The 24,293-nt window shown below is 31.5% G+C and overlaps 3 protein-coding genes across 3 annotated transcripts; all 3 read left to right on the top strand.

Moving 5' to 3' along the window:
- The first annotated feature begins 518 nt into the window (after positions 1-518).
- On the top strand, positions 519-11,314 carry LOC114761462 (staphylococcal-like nuclease CAN1). Its single transcript, XM_028950828.1, has 11 exons — positions 519-725; positions 1,009-1,039; positions 2,730-2,845; positions 2,945-3,000; positions 3,131-3,245; positions 9,679-9,789; positions 9,908-10,095; positions 10,200-10,256; positions 10,680-10,839; positions 10,945-11,013; positions 11,135-11,314. The coding sequence occupies exons 1-11, from the start codon at positions 519-521 to the stop codon at positions 11,312-11,314; spliced, it is 1,290 nt and encodes a 429-aa protein (XP_028806661.1).
- Positions 11,315-15,381: 4,067 nt separating this feature from the next.
- LOC114761463 (staphylococcal-like nuclease CAN1) lies at positions 15,382-17,666 on the top strand. The gene is made up of 9 exons (XM_028950829.1): positions 15,382-15,546; positions 15,656-15,711; positions 15,833-15,947; positions 16,033-16,143; positions 16,262-16,449; positions 16,552-16,608; positions 17,030-17,189; positions 17,298-17,366; positions 17,487-17,666. The coding sequence occupies exons 1-9, from the start codon at positions 15,382-15,384 to the stop codon at positions 17,664-17,666; spliced, it is 1,101 nt and encodes a 366-aa protein (XP_028806662.1).
- A 1,099-nt stretch (positions 17,667-18,765) lies between these two features.
- LOC114761501 (PP2A regulatory subunit TAP46) lies at positions 18,766-23,944 on the top strand. The gene is made up of 9 exons (XM_028950886.1): positions 18,766-19,091; positions 19,189-19,311; positions 20,606-20,692; positions 20,836-20,940; positions 21,134-21,295; positions 22,234-22,269; positions 22,349-22,420; positions 22,815-23,095; positions 23,403-23,944. Exons 1-9 carry the CDS (start codon positions 18,996-18,998, stop codon positions 23,647-23,649), a joined length of 1,209 nt encoding a protein of 402 aa, XP_028806719.1. The 5' UTR covers positions 18,766-18,995; the 3' UTR covers positions 23,650-23,944.
- Positions 23,945-24,293: the final 349 nt, after the last annotated feature.

Raw genomic sequence — 24,293 nt, forward strand, 5'->3', positions numbered from 1 at the left:
AATGCTAAAAAATCCTCAACTCTCTAAGATTCTAATGAAATGAGCGTTAAAGTCATTTCATGAAATTTTAATATTTCTTTTTGGGTCATGTGACCTGATTAGGGTTTTGACGAATTCAATAATCTAAATAAGAATTTGGATTATTTAACTGCTTTTTTAAAGAGATTTTTTGTTTTTGAAAACGTTAATCAGTATTAAAATAAAAATAAAAATCCTAATAAATTGAAATACTCTGTGATTAGGGCATCGCTACTCATTTCCCCAAGTTGACGTGTCACATTTAGTTTTTCAAAATTATTAATTATGCAAATTAGTAAACACGCAACTTCCTTATAGGTACAACTCTAAAATACTCATAATCCGGTGCACTTGTGGAAGCAATCAATACTCAGAGAAACAATTAAATTGAAAAAACTCTTTTTTTTTTTTTGATGAATGCTTGGACCATTTTGGCCTTCGATTGCACCACCTTCCAGGTATCCGGCGTTAACCTGAAAGCCAACGCCAGATTTACCAGCATGGGCCCTCGACAACCGACTAGTCCTGACGCCCCCAATCGAATAGGCCCGAAAGGAAACCTGCCTTTGGCAGTACCCCAGGGGAGGGAGCTACCACCGGAGATTCTTTACAATCTCCTTACCAGGGATCGAACCCAGGTAAGGAGGATTGTGGCGCAGTTGCCTACCCAACTGCGCCAACCCCCGTTGCAGGACGTAATTCGCAAGGTATGAATTTTCGCAGATTAATAGAGTATTTGTTTAACACAACCGGGAGATATATATAATTCAAATATTATTTATTGATATTCAGATATTTTGGAAAAAAGAAAAAGAAGTCTTGATATTTAGATGGCTGGATTAATAAGAGAATAGGACAACAGAAATTGATAAAAATATTTCCCTACGCACTGTTCTAAGTACTTCAAGAATTATTTCTGGAATTTTTGGAGATTGCAAAACATCTTGACGTGAAGAGCAAAATTTTTTTTCATACTCCTCTTATGTACAGGACCTAATTAGGGAGTTGATATTAGTCATATGTGCAAGATTTATTTCACAAATTTATCAATTTTTTTCAAATTAATATTCTCTCAATAATAGTTAAGTAAAGGAGGAAGGAAAAAAATTAAAAAAGATGTTTAGGGTATTTAAAAAAAAAAGACATATCACATTAATCAATTTAACCAACATCTTTAATTTATTTAAATTAATTAATTAGGTTTTATATTAAAAACAGAAAGAGTATTTTTTTTTTAACACAGTGTCAGAAAGATTATAAATAAAGGCTCTGGAATTACCCTGAAATCATCCAACCACATCATTTTAAGAACTCTGAGAATTCTCTCTGAGATATTGAAACTTTTCTTTATGCCTATGATTGATTTTTCAAAAGACAGAAATTAGCAACTTTATAGGACGAAATCTTGAACTCTAACACCCAAGACTGGTTTGGTACGAGGAAAATAGAAGGAAGAAAATAGGGAAAAAATTTAATAAGCTCGTTTAGAAAAATTAGATAAAAATATTTTAATTAATTTTTCTTACTTTTTTATATTGTATTTTATTATCCTACTTCTCTAATTTTTAAAAACAAACTCATTAAAACTTTTCATCTCTTTTCCTCTCCTTCATTTTTCTTGTACCAAATGGACCTTAAAGTAATTGTATTCTCCTTGCAATTAATTTTCTCTCATTTTTATTATTATATTTTCTATTTACTCTCATCATTTATATGATTTAATTTATCTTAGTTACTTAAATAACTAATTCAAAAACGTATCTTCTTCGTAGGCACGACTCTGAAATAGTCATAGATCCGGTACATTTGTGGAAGCAATCAATATTCTGAGAAATAAACAATTCCAGGACGTAATTCATAAGGTATGAATTTTTATAGATTAACGGAGTATTTGTTTAGGGCGTCCAGGAGATATAATTCAAATATTAATATAGTACTCTTGATTTAAATTATTTTCACAAAAAAAGAAAAATAAATCTTGATATTTTGTATTCAGATAGATGGCTGATAAGAGAACAAGGCCGAAAGGAGTAAATAAAAATATTTTCTAATAAATTATAAAATTTAATATGAATTAGGCATTGATATTAATATCATTTACCAAAATAATAATATTAATAACATCAGCATCAATATCATCGCCAGTAAAGAATTTAAATCCCATTCTTTTGCATAAAAAATATAAATTCCTGCGTGTGTAATGTTTATAAAAGATTTGTAGCCGTACCCATATATAATCGAGTACATGATATAGTTAAAATTAAATGAATTATCAATATGATAATATTTATTGTATTCATGGTATATTGATTTTCTAAAGATGATTTAGTTACTAAATTTTTTATTTCATTAATATGTATTTTAATATGAGTTAATTTTGGCCCAAAAAAACTATGAATTAATTAAAAAAGGTAATGATTCCAATATTTTGATTGTTTACAAAGAAGGTACAGAAAATGGATGAAATGGAAATATGTTGTTAATATTCAATAAAAATTATTAAAAAAAATTATAATTCAGATAATTCAAGCTACATGTACGTAATTAGATATATTAAAGGATCATTTTGCAATAATTAAATGAAGCGAATCCATACACAGTAATTCTCTTTCCTTCGCTAATTGCATAAAAAAGAACACAACAGTAAGTTATAAATGGCTACTGGAAGCGTTTTGAGATGCCAGAACTTCCCCACCTTTTTTGAGCCGAAGCCTCCCACGGTTCATATTTTTCATTCATCTTCCTCTCAATTTCCTCTCAATGCCCTTCATCCGACGCCGTCCTTGTCCTCGGCCAAGACCTCTTTCGATTTTATCACACTTGTCAGGTATATATATAGTTGTAGACCTTTTTAGTGCTTTTGTAAATTCATCATTGACTCTTATATAGTATAGTTGATTAGCTTTTGTTTTGCCTCTCTGTTAAGATTTCTGAAGGATTAAGAAAACATGTTTCATCATCGAAGGCAACTCAGATTATCTGGTAACGATCGGCCTTGCTTACTGTTTCACAGTTTAATTTGTTTTTCTGTATCTCTAGGATTTGAAACTGCGTATTCAAACTCTTCTTGATTTCTGAAAAAAAAAAAAGAAAAAAAAATCAAATGATGCAGGTTTAGAAAATTGATAGATGCATGGAAAAAATCTGGACAAGTTCCTCAGACTCCTAAAGAAGTGTCTCAGTACATCATTAAAGCCCTCCAAGAACATCCAAGGGCCGAAATTGAGGTATATAATTAAGTTGTTTTCATCCTTAACTTGCATTATATTAAACTAATCAAGTGACATACTCCACCAGTCCTAAATATAAGACTTTTATACCTTTATACTCACTAGTATAAGGGTCTTATATTTAGCACCGGAGGAGTATATATATATTAAGACTTTTGGTTTGTTTAATTTGAAAGGAACCGTTGAGGTTCTATGGTCTTCCTCTGCCACACGCCCTAGTAGATGCAAACAGCAAAACAACTAAATCCTTGCCTAAAGGAGTCAAACTTGAACTACATACCTTGCCTGTAAGAACAACCTCGTTTCTTTCATATATAGTAGTGATATTTATTGTTACATTAATCTAATAATTCAAATAATAACCTTAATGATTATCTTATAAATAGTTGTATATTTTCGTCTTTAGGTTGATGCAAGAGCAGTGACTGATGGTGATACCGTAACTATTTATGTTCGGACATTAGACTCTTAAGAAATTTCTTGCGTCCCTAGCCATGTGCTTGAAGCAAATGCTAAAAGAAATGAAGCTCGAGCCTTGAGGAATTATGCAGAGGCTAATGTCCTTCACCAAGAAATCATCAATTCTGGATATCGGTTGGTATTGTAGTCTTTTAATTCTAAAAATGCATGTTTGTGTTCTTCAGGATCACCAAAATAAGCTCTACTAATAAAGTTCTCTTCTGTTGTATATTATTCAGTGTGATTAGGATTCAAAACGAGGAGGTTCTTGCACGCAAGTATAGAATACGTTTAAGGTAATAATTAAATATCAATTAGAGTAAATTATAATGTCGACCACCCCTCTATCTTCTCTTAATCACAAAATCTCTCTTTTACTTTAAAAACTTACGAACCTAAACCTCCTCTAAAATTAAAAGTTATACTCCACATGCCTCCGTCTTATTTTTAAAATTCTTATTTGATCACACTGTTCATTTTAAAACCAATTAGCAATGAGGAAGGCATTCGCATTAATATATGTGTATGTATGTATAGTTAGGATCGAATAGAATTGGAGAGTGTATGAATTAGTCAGTGGCCATGTATATGAAAAAGGCAGAAGGTAGTTGGACAAAACTTGCCAGCATATATATACCTAATTAAGTCAAAACAGAATTTAAGTATGTTATTTTTTTTAATTATTGAAATATTATCGTGCTTGAGCTAATTAGACACTAACATATATGTCCTAAATTATGAAATTAAATTAGGGGTATCGATGCACCAGAAAATGAAATGCCATACGGTAAAGAAGTAACAGAGGAATTGACTAAGATTGTTCAGGGAAAGTCTCAATCTGAGAATTCTTATTTACGAAATAGATTGTTACGGACGCTTTGTGGGAGATATCTACCGCGATAACATTACATCATAGCCTGTTTATGTCTAGTTATATAAAAATTAAACAGCCACCTAACATTTCTTTTTCCTTTTTTTATTAAGCAATAAGGAATTGATGCTGAAAAAAGGATTTGCATGGTATTACTCTCATTATGATAAGAGAACAGAATTTAAAAATGTAAGTAATAAATCATGTACTATCAAAACCTCTTAATTTTGTATTTAAATTGTTTTTGTTTTCAGTTTTGTATGTTTTTAATCTGTTTAGTAACTTTGCATTATTTTGTATGGTACGTAGTGGGAAGAAGAAGCAAGAGTAAAGCAAGCTGGATTATGGGCTTCTCCTGATCCTGAGGAGCCATGGGAATGGAGAAAGAATCAGCGGAATAATGCAGCTTGTGCCGCCGTTTCGCATCGCAGAGATAGAAAATCACCTCGGAATGTTCCTCCCAGACTACAAAGAATCCCCAACTCCTAAACTGTTATTTTCTTTTTTTTACATCAAACATTTGTGAACGTGTATGTATGTGACTCGAAATTATGTATATACATTGATATTTTTCAGTTCAACCTTTTATCTTCTATTGATTACTAAAGCCATAAATCATAAATGTTTACAATGTTAAAATGATGCCAACGAAAACTTTATTTGCAAAAAACTTAGCAACAGAAATTATGTTTATACTTTATAATATGAATAGATAGAAGATAACAAAAATCACTACAGTGATTATTTCAAGAAGTAATTGTGTACGTCTTCCATTTTGAGACCATGTTGACTGAAAAAATTCAAAATATTTAATCTTCCAAGGCACATGGGGGATACCGGCTAATGACAATTTAGTTCTGCGGGTAAAAAAGAAAAAAGAATGACAATTTAGGTCCCAGTAAGAAAATTAATGTTAAAATAAGATTTTTATTTAAAAATAAAAGAATTTTGACTAATATTTACAGCAGAAAAATCTTGAAAGGGAGATCGACGACTTGGGTCGTTACAAGATGAGAAAATTAGTGCGAGACAGGGATTTAGAAGTCTGAGTATGTATTTAGAAATTTAAGTGGATTTTATATATTTGCATGGAAGATTTTGAGTTGAATCCTTTTATCTTCTATTGATTACTAAAGAAGTAAATATTAATCATTAAATAATTAGTTGATTATAATGAATGAGACTTAAGTTTTCTAAAATATTTCTACATAATATTAGATTATATATTAAGTTAGAAGCTAAGTAGTTATTTTTAAAAAATAATAAATATATATTAAAAAAAAGGTGGATTGCAGTTTTACTTTTAGGGTCAAATCTAAACCTCCGGCCAACTTTTATTTGAGAGACAACAAGGAAAAAGAAAAGTGGACTGGGTCAAACGACGATGTATAAGTAAATTGTTGTTATTATTATTTTCTGGGATATAGATATGCGAGTAAGTTAGTTGTTCTCGAATCCTTTAACCTAATTATATTTGCTAGTTTCAGATACAAAATGAAAAATTCTACCTTTAAAAATATTAAATCAACTTCAAAAAATAAATTAATGCGAGGATATTTTAAGCTTTGGAAAATGTAGTCGATATTAAAATAAAAATAAAAATCCTAATAAATTGTAATACTCTGTGATTAGTATGTAACTCATTGAGTCATTTCCCAAAGTTGACGTGACACATTTTGTTATTCAACAAATCCTTAAAAAAAAACTTTTTTCTGTACATTATTTTTTATTTATTTTTAAATATAAAAATACCTCTTGATTTCTTTGACTTTTTATTTTTACAATCCCTGTTAAAAGATTATATAAGATCATTAATATTTTTTCACATTTTCAGATAAATTTTCTAACCACAATAATGGAGAAAGAACCTAGGAGATGGATATATACTAATTATATATCATTAATCTTAATATCTTAATAAACTTAATCCTTTCGAGCATTAAACGTTGATACTTCTTCATTTGAAGTTGATTTAATTATTTATAGGTTGCAAAGATTACACGTACCTAAATTGAAAAGTTATATGTATTTAGAACAACGTTTATCAAAATCATGCGTATTTATAACTCGCTTCTAATACGGAGATAATACATGATCAGTTATATCAATCAAATGCTATAAATAATTACATATTTACAAGTTTGAACAATAGAAATTTTGTTGAAAATTTAATAAAGTATGAGATTCCAGCTACAAAATTTTAAATTATGAAAAGAATTAAAATATTTAAAGTTATAAGAAATATTAAGTATATTTCTAAAAAGTTGCCAACCCCGCATTATCACATCCTCTCTCTAGTCACGCGAGTAATGCATATGTGACCATAATTAAGTCATTTGCTTACCTATTAATATATAAATCAACGAATTAATATCAATATATAAAATAAAATTTATAACAAATTGGCATTAATATTATTATTAGTATTACACCAGGCACCACTCAATATCTAGAATATCTAGAAAGTACAGTAGAACTTGATGGGGGAAAACGCAAAATGTCGGTCAATGATTTCGTTCTTAAAAGATTCACTTATTTTCAGTTATTTTATTAACAGAATGAAGTTTCTGAATTAATTCCATAATATATTTTTCACTCAAGTTAGTTTTTAATAGATAAAATTTGAAGAAATCATTATGTGCCACCCATATATCATTTTTTTTTTTCTTATAGTGATTTTCGCATGAAGTATTATAATTTATCTCCAAACTTTATTTTCCCCCTCTCATTCGAAAAGCTTCCTTAGAGACTATTCCGATTTTTTTTCCCAAAAAAATATATTTGATAGTTTATAGCTAAGTAGGCAGAGATTTTGACCTATATTTAATTAAATTTATAAATTCTTTATGCATATTTAATTAATTTTTATATATTTTCCTGTCTACACTCGATTCTAAGATAAAAATTTTGGCTACAAAATCCTTTTTTCCGCCACAATTTTACTAAAAAAAAAAGATCTACTCATTTCATTTTTTTTAATATTGCATCAGAAAAATTATAAATAGAGGGTCTCTATCCTAAAATCATTCAAAAAATATTTCAAGAACTTCAAGAATTCTCTCTGACATATTTGTAGACTACGAGGCATATCTTAAAATCAAGGGTAAGAACTCATCGCAAAGTCCTCAAGAGCAAGAACTTTCAGAGCATTGAGGTTTTTCTTTGTATTCTTGTGATTGTTTTTGAAAGATAGAAGCTAGCAATAAGAAGAATTTTTAACCATAGTGCTTCGAGTCATTGTACGTATTCACCTTATAATGTTTTTTTCCCCTTGTTTTTAATTTTATATTCTCTGCTTATTCTGGTTAAATGATTTACTTTTTCTTTTTTTCCCCAAAATTATTAATTATGCAAATTAGTAAACACACAACCTCCTTATATACAGGTACAACTCTAAAATACTCATAGTCCCCTGCACTTGTGGAAGCACCCAATATTCATATTCAGAGAAATAAATTAAAAAAATTCTGCAGGACGTTGCAGGACGTAATTCGTAAGGTATGAATTTTCACAGATTAATAGAGCATTTGTTTAACACATCTGGCAGATACATATAATTCAAATATTATTAGATTACTTGTTGATATTCAAATATTTTGGGAAAAAAGAAGAAGAAGAAGAAATCTTGATATTTAGATGGCTGGGTTAATAACAGAAGAAGGCCAGCATAAATTGACAAAAATATTTTCTTACACATTATTTTAAGTGCTTCCAGTATACTTTCTGGAATTTTCGGAGATCGCGAAGCATCTTGAAATCAAGATCAAAAACTTCTTCGTATCAATTTTTTTTTAAATATTGTGTCAGAAAGATTATAAATAAAGGCTCTGGAATTACCCAACCATTATTTTAGGTACTTTAAGAATTCTCCCTGATATTTTGAAACTTTTCTTTATACCTATGATTGATTTTTCAATAGCAACTTATAGAACGACGAATGCTGAACTCTAACTCAAAGTAATTCTCCTTATAATTAATTTCTCTCATTTTTATTTTATATTTTCTATTTGTTCTCGTTATATGCTTTAATTTATCTTTGTTATTTAAATTATTAATTAAAAAACGCATCCCCTTTGTAGGCACGACTCTGAATTACTCATAGATCCGGTACATTTGTGGAAGCAATCAATATTCAGAGAAATAAACAAAAACAATTCTGTATCTTTGCAGGACGCAATCCATAAGGTATGAATTTTCATAGCTCAATAGAGAATTTGTTTTAGGCGTCCGCGAGATATAATTCAAGTATTATTGTATTAATGGAGTATTGATGATTTAAATTATTTTCACAAAAAATAAAAATAAATCTTGATATTTAGATATACTAAAGGATCATTTGGCAATAATTAAAGGAAGCGAATCCACATATAGTAATTGTAAATACCATATGCAGGCTCTCTTCAAAAAAAAGGCAAAAGAAAAGAAGAAGACTCATCGTGATCATAGAAATCGATGGCTACCGGAAGCATTTTAAGATGCCAGAAACTTCCCCAGCTACTTCGAGCCTAAACCTCCCACGGTTCATACTTTTCATTCATCTTCCTCTCAACGCCCTTCATCCAACGCCGTCCTTGTCCTCGGCCAAGACCTCTTCCGATTTTATCACACTTGTCAGGTATGTGTGTGTGTAAATATAGGTGGGGATCTTTTCATTGTTTTTGTAAATTTATAATGGACTCTTGTATAGTATAACTGATTAGTTTTAGTTTTGTCTCTGTTAAGGTTTCTGAAAGATTAAGAAAACATGTTTCGTCATCAAAGGCAACTCAGATTATCTGGTAATGATCGACCCTGCCCACAGTTTCACAATTTTTTTTTTTTCATGTCTCAGGGATTTGAAACTGCTCATTCAAACTCCTTTTGGTTTCTGAAAAAAAGAAAAAAAAAATCAAATGATGCAGGTTTAGAAAACTGATAGATGCATGGAAAAATTCTGAACAAGTTCCTCTAACTCCTAAAGAAGTATCTCAGTTCATCAATAAGGCCCTCAAAGAACATCCAAAGGCTGAAGTTGAGGTATATAATTAAGTTGTTTTTCATCATTGCATTAACTGATCAAGTGACGCATATGCTAAAATTTTGGTCCTTTTAATGTGAAAGGAACTGTTGAGTTTCTATGGTCTTCCTCTGCCACACACCATAGTAGATGCAAACAGCAAGGCCACTAAATCCTTACCAAAAGGAGTCAAACTTGAACTGCATACCTTGCCTGTGAGAAGAACCTCATTACTTTTATAGTAGTGATATTTATTGTTTCATTAATTTAATAATTCAAATTATAACCTTAATAATCATTTTCCTATAAACAATCGTATATTTTGGCCATTAGGTTGATTCAAGAGCAGTGGCTGATGGTGATACCATAACTGTTTATGTTCGGGCATTAGACCCTCAAGAAATTTCTTGTGTCCCTAGTCATGTGCTTGAAGCAAATGTTAAAAGAAATGAAGCTCGAATCTTGAGGAATTATGCAGAGGCCAATGTCCTTCATCAAGAAATCATCAATTCTGGGTACCGGTTGGTATTACAATCTCTTAATTCTAAAAATGCATGTTTGCGTTCTTCATGATTGCCAAAGTGAGCCTTACTAATAAAGTTCCCTTTTATTATATATTGTTCAGTGTGATTAGGATTCAAAATGAGGAAGTTCTTGCACGCAAGTATAGAATACGTTTAAGGTAATGATTAAATATAAATTAGATTAAATTGTAATAATTAAATATAGATTAGATTGAATTATAATATAATGACCACCCCTCCATCTTGTCTTAATTATAAAAATCTCTCTTTTATTTTAAAAACTTGCGTACCTAAACCTCGTCTAAAATTAAAAGTTATACTCCACATGCCCCGGTCTTATTTTTAAAATTCTTATTTGATCACGTTTGTTCATTTTATTTAAAACCAATTAGCAATGATGAGGTTATTCCCATTAGTCAGGGGCCATATATATGAGAAATATAGAAGATAGTGGCACAAAACTTGCCAATATAGGCACCGAATTAAGTCAAAGCAGAATATATGATGATTTAAGTGGTATCTCATGTTTTTCAATTGCTAGAGCTAGACACTGACACATATGTCTTGAATTATGAAATTAGGGGTATTGATGCGCCAGAAAGTGAAATGCCATACGGTAAAGAAGCAACAGAAGAATTGACTAGGATTGTTCAAGGAAAATCTCTAAGGATTCTTATTTACGAAATAGACTGTTATGGACGTTTTGTCGGAGATATCTACTGCGATAATATCTTCGTTCAGGTATTTTCTTCACTCACATTCACATTATAGCTTGTTTATGTCTGGTTATATAAAAATTAAACGGCCACCTAACATTTCTTTTTCCTTTTTTTATTAATTAATAAGGAATTGATGCTGAAGAAAGGATTTGCATGGTATTACTCTCACTATGATAAGAGAACAGAATTAAAAAATGTAAGTAATAAATCATATACTATCAAAACCTCTTAATTTTGTATTTAATTTGTTTTTGTTTTCAGTTTTGCCATGTTTTTAATCTGTTTAGTAACTTTGCATTATTTTGTATGGTACGTAGTGGGAAGAAGAAGCAAGAGCAAAGCAAGCTGGATTATGGGCTTCTCCTGATCCTGAGGAGCCATGGGAATGGAGAAAGAATCAGCGGAATAATGCAGCCTGTGCCGCCGTTTCGCATCGCAGAGATAGAAAATCACCTCGGAATGTTCCTCCCAGACTACAAAGAATCCCCAACTCCTAAACTGTTATTTTCTTTTTTTTACATCAAACATTTGTGAACGTGTATGTATGTGACTCGAAATTATGTATATACATTGATATTTTTCAGTTCAATCCTTTTATCTTCCATTGATTACTAAAGCCATAAATCATAAATGTTTACAATGTTAAAATGATACCAACGAAAACTTTATTTCCAAAAAACTTAGCAACAGAAATTATGTTTATACTTTATAATATGAATAGATAGAAGATAACAAAAATCACTATACTGATTATTTCAAGAAGTAATTGTGTACGTCTTCCATTTTCAGACCATGTTGACTGAAAAAATTCAAAATATTCAATCTTCCAAGGCATATGGGGGATACCGGCTAATGACAATTTAGTTCTGCTGGTAAAAAAGAAAAAAGAATGACAATTTAGGTCCCGGTAAGAAAATTAATGTTAAAATAAGATTTTTATTTAAAAATAAAAGAATTTTGACCAATATTTACAGCAGAAAAATCTTGAAAGGGAGATCGACGACTTGGGTCATTACAAGATGAGAAAATTAGTGTGAGACAGGGATCTAGAAGTCTGAGTATGTATTTAGAAATTTAAGTGGATTTTATATATTTGCATGGAAGATTTTGAGTTAAATCCTTTTATCTTCTATTGATTACTAAGGACGTAAATATTAATAATTAGTTTAAAATAATAATAAATATATGAAAAAAGTGGATTGCAGTTAGGGTCAAATCTAAACCTCCGGCTAACTTTTATTTTGGAGACAACAAGGAAAAAGAAAAGTGGACTGGGTCAAACGACGATATACAAGTAAATTGTTATTATTATTATTATTATTTTTTGGGATACAGATATACTAGTAAATTAGTTGTTCTCGAATCCTTTAGCCTAATTATATTAGCTAGTTTCAGATACAAAATGAAAAATTCTACCTTTAAAAACATTAAATCAGTAACCGAAAAAAAAACATTAAATCAACTTCAAAAAATAAATTAATGTGAGGATATTTTTAAGTTTTGGAAAATGTAATCAATATTAAAATAAAAATAAAAATCCTAATAAATTGTAATACGCTGTAATTAGTATATAACTCATTGAGTCATTTCCCAAAGTTGACGTGGCACATTTTGTTATTCAACAAATCCTTTAAAAAAAAAACTTTTTTCTGTACTTTATTTTTTTCTTTATTTTTAAATATAAAAAATACCTCTTGATTTCTTTGACTTTTTATTTTTACAATCATTGTTAAAAGATTATATAAGATCATTAATATTTTTTCACATTTTCAGATAAATTTTCTAACCACAAGAATGGAGAAAGAACCTAGAAGATGAATATATACTAATTATACATCATTAATATTAATATCCTTTTTTGGCTATGTATATGTATTCTCTCATGGGAGGTAATCCTTTCAAGCATTAAATGTTGGTACTTCTTCATTTGAAAAAGATATTCATTTTGGAAATCACATCGCAATAATAAAAAAAAAGCAAAATTTTGTAATAAACAATTTTTAACAAAATTACAAATTATTTATGGATTCCAAATATTACACATACCTAAATTGAAAAATTATATGTATTTAGAACAACGCTTATCAAAATCGTGCGTACTTATAACTCGCTTTTAGCATGGAGATAATACATGATCAGTTATATCAATCAAATGCTATAAATAATTAAATATGTACAAGTTTGAACAATAGAAATTTTGTTGAAAATTTAATAAAGTATGAGATTCCAGCTACAAATTTTTAAATTATGAAAAGAATTAAAATATTTAAAGTTATAAGAACTATTAAGTTTATTTCTAAAAAGTTGCCAACCCCACATTATCACATCCTCTCTCTAGTCACGTGAGCAATGCATATGTGACCATAATTAAGTCAGTTGCTTACCTATTAATATATAAATCACCGAATTAATATAAATATATATAATAAAATTTATAACAAATTAATATATATAATAAAATTTATAACAGATTGGCATTATTATTATTATTACTACTACTATCATCATTATACCAGGCACCCCTCAATATCTAGAATATCTAGAAAGTACAGTAGAACTTGATGGGAGAAAACACAAAATGTCGGTCAATGATTTCGTTATTAAATGATTCACTTATTTTCAGTTATTTTGTTAAAAGAATAAAGTTTCTGAATTAGTTCCCTGATAGTAATAGACTTATTTTTCACTCAAGTTAGTTTTTAATAGATAAAATTTGAGGAAATCTTTATGTGCCACCTATATATCATTTTTTTCTTATACTGATTTTCGCACGAAGTATTATAATTTATCTCCAAACTTTATTTTCCCCTCTCAATTAATTAAAATGATTCTCTTCGAAAAGCCTCCCTTAGAGACTATTCCGATTTTTTTTCCCAAAAAAACATGTTTGACAGGTTTATAGTTAAGTAGGCAGACATTTTGACCTACATTTGGTTAAATTTATAAATTCTTAATGCATATTTAATTAATTTTTATATATTTTCCTGTCAAAAATTTTGCTGCAAAATCCTTTTTTTCCGCCACAATTTCAGTAAAAAGAATCTACTCATTCCATTTTTTTTTAATATTGCATCAGAAAAATTATAAATAGAGGGTCTCTATCCTAAAATCATTCAACAAATATTTCAAGAACTTCAAGAATTCTCTCTGACATATTTGGAGACTACGAGGCATATCTTAAAATCAAGGGTAAGAACTCATCGCAAATTCCGCAAGAGCAAGAACTTTTAGAGCATTAAGGTTTTTTCTTTGTATTCTTGTGATTGTGTTTTTGGAGGATAGAAACCAGCAATAAGAAGAATTTTGAACCATAATGCTTGGAGTCATTGTACGTATTCACCTTATAATGTTTTTTTTTCTTCTTGTTTTTAATTTTATATTCTCTACTTATTCTGATTATATGATTTACTTTATCTTTTTTGTTCCAAAATTATTAATTATGCAAATTAGTAAACACACAACCTCCTTATAGGTACAACTCTAAAATCCTCAGTCCCCCTGCACTTGTGGAAGCAGCCAGTGTTCATATTCAGAGAAATAAATTAAAAAATTCTGCATAACGTTGCGGGACGTAATTCGTAAGGTAAGAATTTTCACATATTAATAGAGTATTTGTTTAACAAGATACATATAATTCAAATATTAATAGATTACTTGTTGATATTCAAATATTTTGGGGAAAAAATGAAATCTTGATATTTAGATGGCCGGATTAATAAGAAAACAAGGCCAACATAAATTGATAAAAATATTTTCTTACACACTATTTTAAGTGCTTCAAGAATACTTTCTGGAATTTTTGGAGATCGCGAAGCATCTTGAAATCAAGATCAAAAACTTTTTCGTATCATTTTTTTCTAATGTTGTGTCAGAAAGATTATAAATAAAGGCTCTGGAATTACCCCTGGAATCACCCAACCATTATTTTAGGTGCTTTAAGGATTCTCCCTGATATATTGAAACTTTTCTTTATACCTATGATTGATTTTTCAATAGCAACTTATAGGACGACGAATGCTGAACTCTAACTTAAAGTAATTCTCCTTATAATTAGTTTTCTCTCATTTTTATTTTTATATTTTCTATTTGTTCTCGTTATATGATTTAATTTATCTTTGTTATTTAAATTATTAATTAAAAAACGCATCCCCTTTGTAGGCATGACTCTGAATTACTCATAGATCCGGTACATTTGTGGGAGCAATCAATATTCAGAGAAATAAATAAAAACAATTCTGTATCGTTACAGGACGTAATCCATATATAAGGTATGAATTTTCATAGATTAATAGAGAATTTGTTTCAGGCGTCCGGGAGATATAATTCAAGTATTAATAGAGTATTGATGATTTAAAATATTTTCACAAAAAATAAAAATAAATCTTGATTTTTAGATATACTAGACGATCATTTGGCAATAATTAAAGGAAGCGAATCCACATATAGTAATTCTCTTTCCTTCGCTAATTGCATTAGAAAAAAATAACCGTAAATTGTAAATATCATATTCAGGCTCCCTTCAAAAAAAGAAGAAGCAAAAGACTCATCGTGATCATAGAGATCGATGGCTGCCGGAAGCATTTTAAGGTGCCAGAACTTCCCCGGCTACTTCGAGCCTAAGCCTCCGACGGTTCATACTTTTCATTCGTCTTCCTCTCAACGACGCCCTTCATCCAACGCCGTCCTTGTCCTCGGCCAAGACCTCTTTCAATTTTATCACACTTGTCAGGTATGTGTATGTGTTTGTGTAAATAGGTGGGATCTTTTAAGTGCTTTTGTAAATTTATCATGGACTCTTATATAGTATAACTAATTAACTTTGTTTTGTTCCCATTAAGGTTTCTGAAGGACTAGGAAAACATGTTTTGTCATCGGAGGCAACTCAGATTATCTGGTAATGATCGACCTTGCCCACAGTTTCACAATTTGTTTTTTCATATCTCAGGGATTTGAAACTGCTTATTCAAACTCCTTTTGGTTTCTGAAAAAAAGAAAAAAAAAATCAAATGATGCAGGTTTAGAAAACTGATGGATGCATGGAGAAATTCTGAACAAGTTCGTCACACTCCTAAAGAAGTATCTCAGGTCATCAATAAGGCCCTCGAAGAACATCTAAAGGCTGAAGTTGAGGTATATAATTAATTTGTTTTTCATCATTGCATTAAACTCATCAAGTGACGTATGTGCTAAAATTTTGGTCCTTTTAATGTGAAAGGAACTGTTGAGTTTCTATGGTCTTGCTCAGCCACACACCATAGTAGATGCAAACAGGAAGGCCACTAAATCCTTACCAAAAGGAGTCAAACTTGAACTGCATACCTTGCCTGTAAGAAGAACCTCATTTCTTTCATAATACTGATATTTATTGTTACATTAATTTGATAATTCAAATTATAACCTTAATAATCATTATCTTATAAACAATCGTATATTTTTGTCTTTAGGTTGATGGAAGAGCAGTGGCTGACGGTGATACCATAACTGTTTATGTTCGGGCATTAGACCCTCAAGAAATTTCTTGTGTCCCTAGCCATGTGCTTAAAGCAAATATTAAAAGAAATGAAGCTCGAGCCTTGAGGAATTATGCAGAGGCCAATGTCCTTCATCAAGAAATCATCAATTCTGGATACCGGTTGGTATTACAATTCTTAATTCTAAAATGCATGTTTGTGTTCTTCATGATTGTCAAGATGAGCCTTACTAATAAAGTTCGCTTTTATTATATATTGTTCAGTGTGATTAGGATTCAAAATGAGGAAGTTCTTGCACGCAAGTATAGAATACGTTTAAGGTAATAATTAAATATAAATTAGATTAAATTATAATGACCACCCCTCTCTCTTGTCTTAATTATAAAAATCTCTCTTTTATTTTAAAGACTTGCCGCTTACATACCCAAACCTCCTCTAAAATTAAAAGTTATACTCCACATGCCTCCGTCTTATTTTTAAAATTACTATTTGATCACGTTGTTCATTTTAATTAAAACCAACTAGCAATGATGAGGGCATTCCCATTAGTCAGTGGCCATATATATGAGAAATAGAGAAGGTAGTTGTACAAAACTTGTCAATATAGGCACCTAATAAAGTCAAAGCAGAATATATGATGATTTAAGTGGTATATTATGTTTTTTAATTATTCAAATATTATTGTTGTGCCACATATGATGAGTAAGACACCGACACATATGTCTTGAATTATGAAATTAGGGGTATTGATGCGCCAGAAAGTGAAATGCCATACGGCAAAGAAGCAACAGAAGAATTGACTAGGATTGTTCAAGGAAAATCCCTGAGGATTCTTATTTATGAAATAGACTGTTATGGACGCTTTGTCGGAGATATCTACTGCAATAACATCTTTGTTCAGGTATTTTCTTCACTCACATTCACGTTATAGCTTGTTTTTGTCTGGTTATATAAAAATTAAACAGCCACCTAGCTAACATTTCTTGTTATTTTTTTATTAATTAATAAGGAATTGATGCTGAAGAAAGGATTTGCATGGTATTACTCTCACTATGATAAGAGAACAGAATTAAAAAATGTACGTAACGAATCATATACTATCAAAACCTCTTAACTTTCTGTTTAATCTGTTTTTGTTTTGAGTTTTGCTATGTTTTTCATCTTTTAGTAACTTTGCATTATTTTGTATGGTACGTAGTGGGAAGAAGAAGCAAGAGTAAAGCAGGCTGGATTATGGGCTTCTCCTGATCCTGAGGAGCCATGGGAATGGAGAAAGAATCAGCGGAATAATGCAGCCTGTGCCGCCGTTTCGCATCGCAGAGATAGAAAATCACCTCGGAATGTTCCTCCCAGACTACAAAGAATCCCCAACTCCTAAACTGTTATTTTCTTTTTTTACATCAAAATTTGTGAACGTGTATGTATGTGACTCGAAATTATGTATATACATTGATATTTTTCAGTTCAATCCTTTTATCTTCTATTGATTACTAAAGCCATAAATCATAAATGTTTACAATGTTAAAATGATACCACCGAAAACTTTATTTGCAAAAATCTTAACAATATAAATTAATTATGTTTATACACGACTAGATAGAAGATGACAATAATTGTTTAATTCAGTCACCGAACATTTTGGTTAAAGGAGAGAATCACTATAGTGATTATTTCAACAAGTAATTGTGCATGCCTTTCATTGTGAGACCATGTTGACTAAAAAAATTTAAAATATTTAATCTTCGAAGGCATAGGGGGGAGATTGACAATTTAGGGCCCGGTATGAAAATTAATGTTAAAAAGTAAAATAAGATTTTTATTAAAAAAAAATTTGACCACTATCTCTAATTTTTAATACAATAGTTAGTTTGATTTTAATTTGGTTATAAATATAAATGTCAATCCACTTTGTCTATCATATTTATTCATTTTTTTTCAAAGTAGACCTAATAGTAATTGCATATTTTAAATGTCTCATCAAGTGATAGTTCAAACTAATATACATGATAAATAAGGATATTTAGAAAATGTAACACCTATTTAATATAAATAAATAACTTAATAAAATTTCTTAATCTACTTAAATTAGTCAACTAACTCTTATATTAAGTATCAGGTAATAATATTTCCAGCTGAAATATGTCATAATAAGATAAGAAAATTAATGTTAGATAGGGATTTAGAAGTCTGAGTGATGTGTTTAAAAATTTAAATACATCTTATATTTAGTACTAAAATCAATTATCTAGTTAACTTTTATATTTAAAAATAGAGTAATAACTCATTGATATTTAAGATTAATATTAATGATACTAAATGTTATTGTTATTGTTTCACTTGCATAGTTTGCAGAGTAAAATAATACCAGTTTAGATCTTAAAAAGAATTCCGCGATTGATTTTAATAATCTTCTATAAAAATATTAACTCTCTAGAACGTCTGTAGTCTTCATTTAATTCCCCATTCGCCACCGGGAGCACCTTGATCGCGGTTGCTTTCTGCCTTCGTAATCTCCTGGCGAATCAACCATTCTCGACCTTTTTTCTAGAATTTTCCATCTCAGCCATCGTCAATCAAACGATAGCTTCCGATTTGCCCAAAAACCTCTGAAGCTGAAATTTTCAGTTTGTCATCCCTAGAAATCTGAGAGAATCGCAAATCTTGGATATTCGTTTCTGGGTTTTCTTTCTGCTGAACTGATTAGGTGATGGGCGAGTGCATCATGGAGGACCTTCCGTTGCCCGCTCTCTTTGAACAAGCTCGGAAGATCCACACGACTGTGACGGAGTCTGGGGCCGACCAGGTACGCTTTTGCGCTCGTTTGATTCTTCGTGTCACTGCTTAATTGAGTTTGCGCATAATTTTCCCTGGAGGTGTTAATTTTTATGGGTTTTATTCAGGAGCTTGTGAGGAAGGGATGCGAGGCTCTGGAGAAGTGCGAGGATATGATAAATAAGCTGGGTTTATTCTCAGCAAATGAGACCAAAGATGATATCAGTACAACGAATCTCAAGTATTCTCTGGTAATTATTTTCTTCAGTTATTATTTCCAGTGTAACTGATCAATGTTGATTTGATTAAATCAGCCAAATAACTGTTTTCTGGATTTTATTTTTCGTCTAAATGATTGGTCAAATGGTTGCTTTACTTTTGTAGCGTGTATAGGTGTTTCCCCTCTTGCAATTGATTCCCATGCTCTGTGAATCTTGCTTCTCTTCATGTTATTTTGAAATTATTTCAATGTTGGGTATGCACGTCGGGAACATGGAAGACAGCAAGGAAGAAGGAGACGACGGAGTGATACTCACCCGTCTTGACTATTTAGATCTCTATAGTTGTAAACTTATAGAAAGCGAACCCCCGTGCGTCAAAGGAAATTGTTATTACTATTTTTTCCGGCAGAGAAATAGTATTTCAGGCAATCGTCCTCACATTATTTTACACTTATCATTGGTTCAATGCAAAATAACAAAAGTAACTGTTTGTAATTAATATCGCATGTGAAAAGGAGGTGTAAGATTGACGTGAATTTGGTGTTATGAATATAACACAATCCGGAATTGGGATGGCATGTATAAGTATCTAACGGTAAATAAAAAATGAAACAAAAGACAAGGAGAATGGGCTATGTGTTTCCAACATGTGATGTTGGAATTTGTTCTGTCTAAAGCCAAATTGAAGGATCATATCGCCGTGACTAAGGATAGTTCAAATTTTAGGGAGCTCCATATTGCTCTAGCTATCTATTTCATGATTGAGAAGCAAACCTGACAAGACCCTGAAAACCAAACTTTGTGTCTTAGTGCCATCCAGATTTCTTGTTTGAATGATTGCATTCACCCAGAAAAGAAGGAAGGTTATGCAGGTTATTTTCTTACTATATATTACCCCATGGACAATGAAGGCTTTCCTTTTGGAGTAAAAGTACGCTGAAAACAGTTAATAGTAGATTACAAATTATATTTATTTGGTGTTCACTATTCACATGGAATATAAATGCTTCGTCAATATGTTCTAAAAGAAAGTGGAACAATAAGTACTGGCAAATTAGAAGAAAAACCATGTCAGTGATTTTTTTTTTTTTTCAATTATTCGATTACAACATAATATTCCATGGCTATTTCTACTGAGCTTCAGGATATGCATGCATGCAGTAAATTTAGGCATATTCATAGCTTAAAAAAAATATTTATTTCACTTTTAAGGCCTGCATTTTGATAATTACTAAGGGACTAAGCTGGTAGGGGTATTAATTTTAGTGGGATCGATGATTTTTTTTTTTTTTTTTAAATTAAACTTTCATGGAAACTTCCTTAGGTACCTTTTTATCTTGCTGAGTTGACTGAGAGAATAGCTCAGGATGACAGGATTCAGATTCTTGTGGCTACCCAGGCCAAAATAAAGGTTAGTACTTACCCATCAGTGGGGCAAAATAATCATACAGCATTTTAGCATGATTTGCATTATTATTATTGGATATGTTCCGACACCCATTTTTTAATTGTTGTCATTCAATCAAAAGTAATTTAACACAGCGCCTTTTGTAGGAATTTATCGCATTTTGTGAGGCAATGGAGCTTGTACCTGAAGATGAGTTAGAATCTTATATTCAAGGGGTGGCAAAATCTGTTGCAGACCAAAGGGCTAGAAAGGTTCCATTTTGCTTCCTTTTTTATATTTAAAACATTTCCTCATAAAGTTCAGATATTGCAAGTTTGCATCCAAAACCTTCTCTGTCTTGGAAATGGAAATGGGACCACCAAATTTTAAAAAAATTGCTTTGTGTTATGTTGGAGAATAAAAGCTTACAATTGATTGTTACTTATTTTGAATCCCATTGGGTAGATTGCTCGATTTAAGCGTCAGAGAGCTGCAGAGTCTAAGTTGTTGGAGATAAAGGAACGGAAGGAGCGACGTGGACGTTCTACAAAAGCAGCTGCATTGTCCACTCCTGTTGAGGCAGGAGAGGAAGAAGTACTGGATGATGATGGAGAAGAAGAAAGAGAGGTTTGCATCTTGATCCTTTAGCCGCTATCTGGCAATGCAGCTGTTCTGTTGTTACTGACTCTTTCTCTACTTTGTTAGTTCATTCATAATATATGGTTGGATCCCACCAATGAAACAAATCTTCTTGAAGAAATGGCTTATATATTATTTCGAAGTAATAATGTTTGGTAGCATTTTGGATAATTTTTACTTGTGTATTTGCCAAGTCTAACTTTCGGCACCTCCTTTTCTAGGTTTTATAATTTGTTAAACAAGAGCCATATAACATGCATGAGGGTTCTTTTGCCTAAATATCTTTCATTTTGTCAAGCTGAGAGGAATAAGAAGGACCTAATTTGGAAGAACAGTACCGGGGTGAAATTTTTTTTTTTTTGGGTCAAGTTTTTTGAGCAAGATCTTATTGTCTGTATTTAATTTTGTAAACTTGCGTTGGAAGGTGGTAAAGGTCTCCAGAACTACTCTCGGGGTATTGAAAAGTGTTCTACACATTATTATGTCTAGCTCAATAGCAAATAGACTAGAACATGGCACTGATAATATGGTCTGACAAGAAAATAGCAAACCACCCACTTGTTTTTCTGCAAAGGACTTTTAATGTTACATAGAAACACACCCACATCTAAATTTAATGCGTCAAAGGTAGGGGAATTTGTCTGGAGTTAATTCTTATGCAATTTTGATTTCTTCGGACTTCATGTCCTCTAATGCACATGAGAAATTTGCTCAATTTGGGCTTGGGCTTCGTGCTGTGCATGGGCTGGGACTGAAAAGATGCTGAAAGCTCTTTTAAATGTATAGCCAAAATTGCTTGAAGCTTCTTGGCCGTTGAACAAGTATTAGGCCCAAAATTGTCTGTTTGTTGGTCTGTTGCTCAGGTTCAGCATCGTTGTCATGCATGTAACAGCTGCTCATTGTACCATTAACTTTGCTTTCTGCAGGCTTGGCTTACAACCATATCTCTGGCAATCTGTAAGGTTGGTTATATAGTTATGCTACAGTTTCCTTAATTGAAACTTCTATATGCAGCGTGCTCATGATTTTCATGCCATTCAGGCATTGGATTTGCTGGAAATGTTAAAGAAAGAAGAAGAGGTGCTTTCTGCTATAAAGGAGAGACAATCTAAGGTGGTACAATTCTTGGTGCATGCTAGTTCTAAAGCATACCTAGATGCACTGTGTTCATGTTTGATAATGATATACAGTATACACTGAAAGCTTTGTTAGCATGCCCTACGAATGCCTTTTGGATTAAAACTTTTTGTTTGGAAGTAGTTTAAACGAGCACTTATTAAAACTCCTGTGACGACAACACGTATAGAAGTTACGAAACAGGTTCATCTAGTGATCATAGAATTTTTTTGCTTTCTTTTGACGGAACATTGCACGGTGTTTGCTCTCTGGCTTTTTAAGCATACATAAATAAATGAATATGTTTGTTTTCAGGGAGGAATGGGCTATTCAGATGTTTTGCTGACTCCCATAGGTCTTGATTGTCTCTTTTGATTTTGACATGGTTTAGGATGGAGATAAGGAATTCTCTCAAGACATTCTTGATGAACGTGCCAAAAAAGCTGAAGCCTGGCATCGTGATTCTGCAGCTCGTGCAAAGTATGCTAATCCAGCAATGCCAATCACTTGTGCCACTTTTGCTCAAGATGTTTTAGAAGGAAGAGCAAATGTTTCCCAGGCGCATGATCACAAACACCAACCGTTAATATTTGGACCTGCCAGCCTTGTGAATGGAAGCCTGACAAGTGAGAGGGAAAGAATGGCAGCTAGGGTTTTCCAGCCTGGTTATAGGTATAGATTTATGGTCTTTTAGATAGATTAAACGTGAAACTTGGGAATAAGGATATTAAAGGATTTTTAAAACACAGAATGCCTCTAGAAAAATGCGTGGCTTTTGATGGAGGGAGAATTAGTAGCCCCTTTTCCATAAGGTTGAATATCTTGTCAGAATATTGAAGAGAAATGGTTTAAATAATCATAAAAGTGTTGTAGAAGAATTTCATGAAACATCGTTGTTTTAGATTAAGTATGGATCTTCATATATTCCTGGTTGCTCTCAGCTCTTTTTTGAGATGCTAAGTTGAATATTTTGTGGAAGGATGCCAACCATGAGCATTGAGGAAGCTGGGCTTAGAGAAATGGAGATGATGAATAAATGGCAAGAGAGAAATGCCAGACTCATGGAAGAAGCCAATTCATCTTGGCATAATGATAGGAAGTCAAGGCCAGGAGAAGAAGAAGATGAAGATGATGACGCTGCGCAGGAGAAGGCAAGAGCCTGGGATGACTGGAAGGATGATAATCCTCGAGGTGCGGGCAATAAGAAGCTTACCCCATGTGGTTAAGGGGTAGTAATTATATTCATGTTGCATGCATGGCTAATGAATAGTGGGTTTATGTATGATAAACCGTTGATTGTATTGAAATCAGATTTTGTAGTTGTCTAGTCAGATGCTTAGTATGAGAAGATATTTATTTGAGTACATGTATAATCGTATGCTTTCTCGGTGTTGTTTCTTTGTGATTTTTGTGCAAGTAGCTTTTCAACAATTGTCATTTACAAGAGGTGACAGTCCATACAGAGCTTCGGGGACTAATTTTCTACCGCGAATGTATTCAAGAGTGCGTGTTTTTTGTTTCTTTCGCATGCTGTGCTTGACATTTCGAAATAAATGTCTTGGTTGTAGCTGGAATTGTGCTCATAAAAAAGGGTTACATTCTTGGTTACAAAAGCAAGACATCTCATCTTCAGCTTCATGTTCTCCTCAGCTCAAATAATGCAAGTTTAAATATTTTTTTATCAAGTATTATTAGTTGTAGTTTCCATTTTCTTATTACGTTGTTCATTAATCTTCTCTTTCTTTTTTGAAGTTATTTTCATAATGTCTAATTCTCTAACCTTTACGTTGAACCTAAACAATTTGATATTTAATTCTGAAAAAATGTTGAGATTTTAAAACTCTAATGAAAGATACTAAAAAATAGACCA

Source organism: Neltuma alba, unplaced genomic scaffold (assembly GCF_004799145.2).
Source record: "Neltuma alba isolate B1F8T4 unplaced genomic scaffold, ASM479914v2 tig00011122_pilon, whole genome shotgun sequence".
NCBI lineage: Eukaryota > Viridiplantae > Streptophyta > Magnoliopsida > Fabales > Fabaceae > Neltuma > Neltuma alba.

Bases quoted from the DNA above. Each gene is read 5' to 3' on its own strand.
- LOC114761462 (XM_028950828.1), top strand. From the start codon at position 519: ATGGGCCCTCGACAACCGACTAGTCCTGACGCCCCCAATCGAATAGGC. The intron at 1,040-2,729 runs GTGCAAGATTTA...TTTGAGCCGAAG, and splicing joins GGAGTTGATATTAGTCATAT to CCTCCCACGGTTCATATTTT. The intron at 9,790-9,907 runs GTGAGAAGAACC...TTTGGCCATTAG, and splicing joins TTGAACTGCATACCTTGCCT to GTTGATTCAAGAGCAGTGGC.
- LOC114761501 (XM_028950886.1), top strand. From the start codon at position 18,996: ATGGGCGAGTGCATCATGGAGGACCTTCCGTTGCCCGCTCTCTTTGAA. The intron at 19,092-19,188 runs GTACGCTTTTGC...GGTTTTATTCAG, and splicing joins CGGAGTCTGGGGCCGACCAG to GAGCTTGTGAGGAAGGGATG. The intron at 20,693-20,835 runs GTTAGTACTTAC...CGCCTTTTGTAG, and splicing joins CTACCCAGGCCAAAATAAAG to GAATTTATCGCATTTTGTGA.
- LOC114761463 (XM_028950829.1), top strand. From the start codon at position 15,382: ATGGCTGCCGGAAGCATTTTAAGGTGCCAGAACTTCCCCGGCTACTTC. The intron at 15,948-16,032 runs GTATATAATTAA...TTAATGTGAAAG, and splicing joins ATCTAAAGGCTGAAGTTGAG to GAACTGTTGAGTTTCTATGG. The intron at 16,144-16,261 runs GTAAGAAGAACC...TTTTGTCTTTAG, and splicing joins TTGAACTGCATACCTTGCCT to GTTGATGGAAGAGCAGTGGC.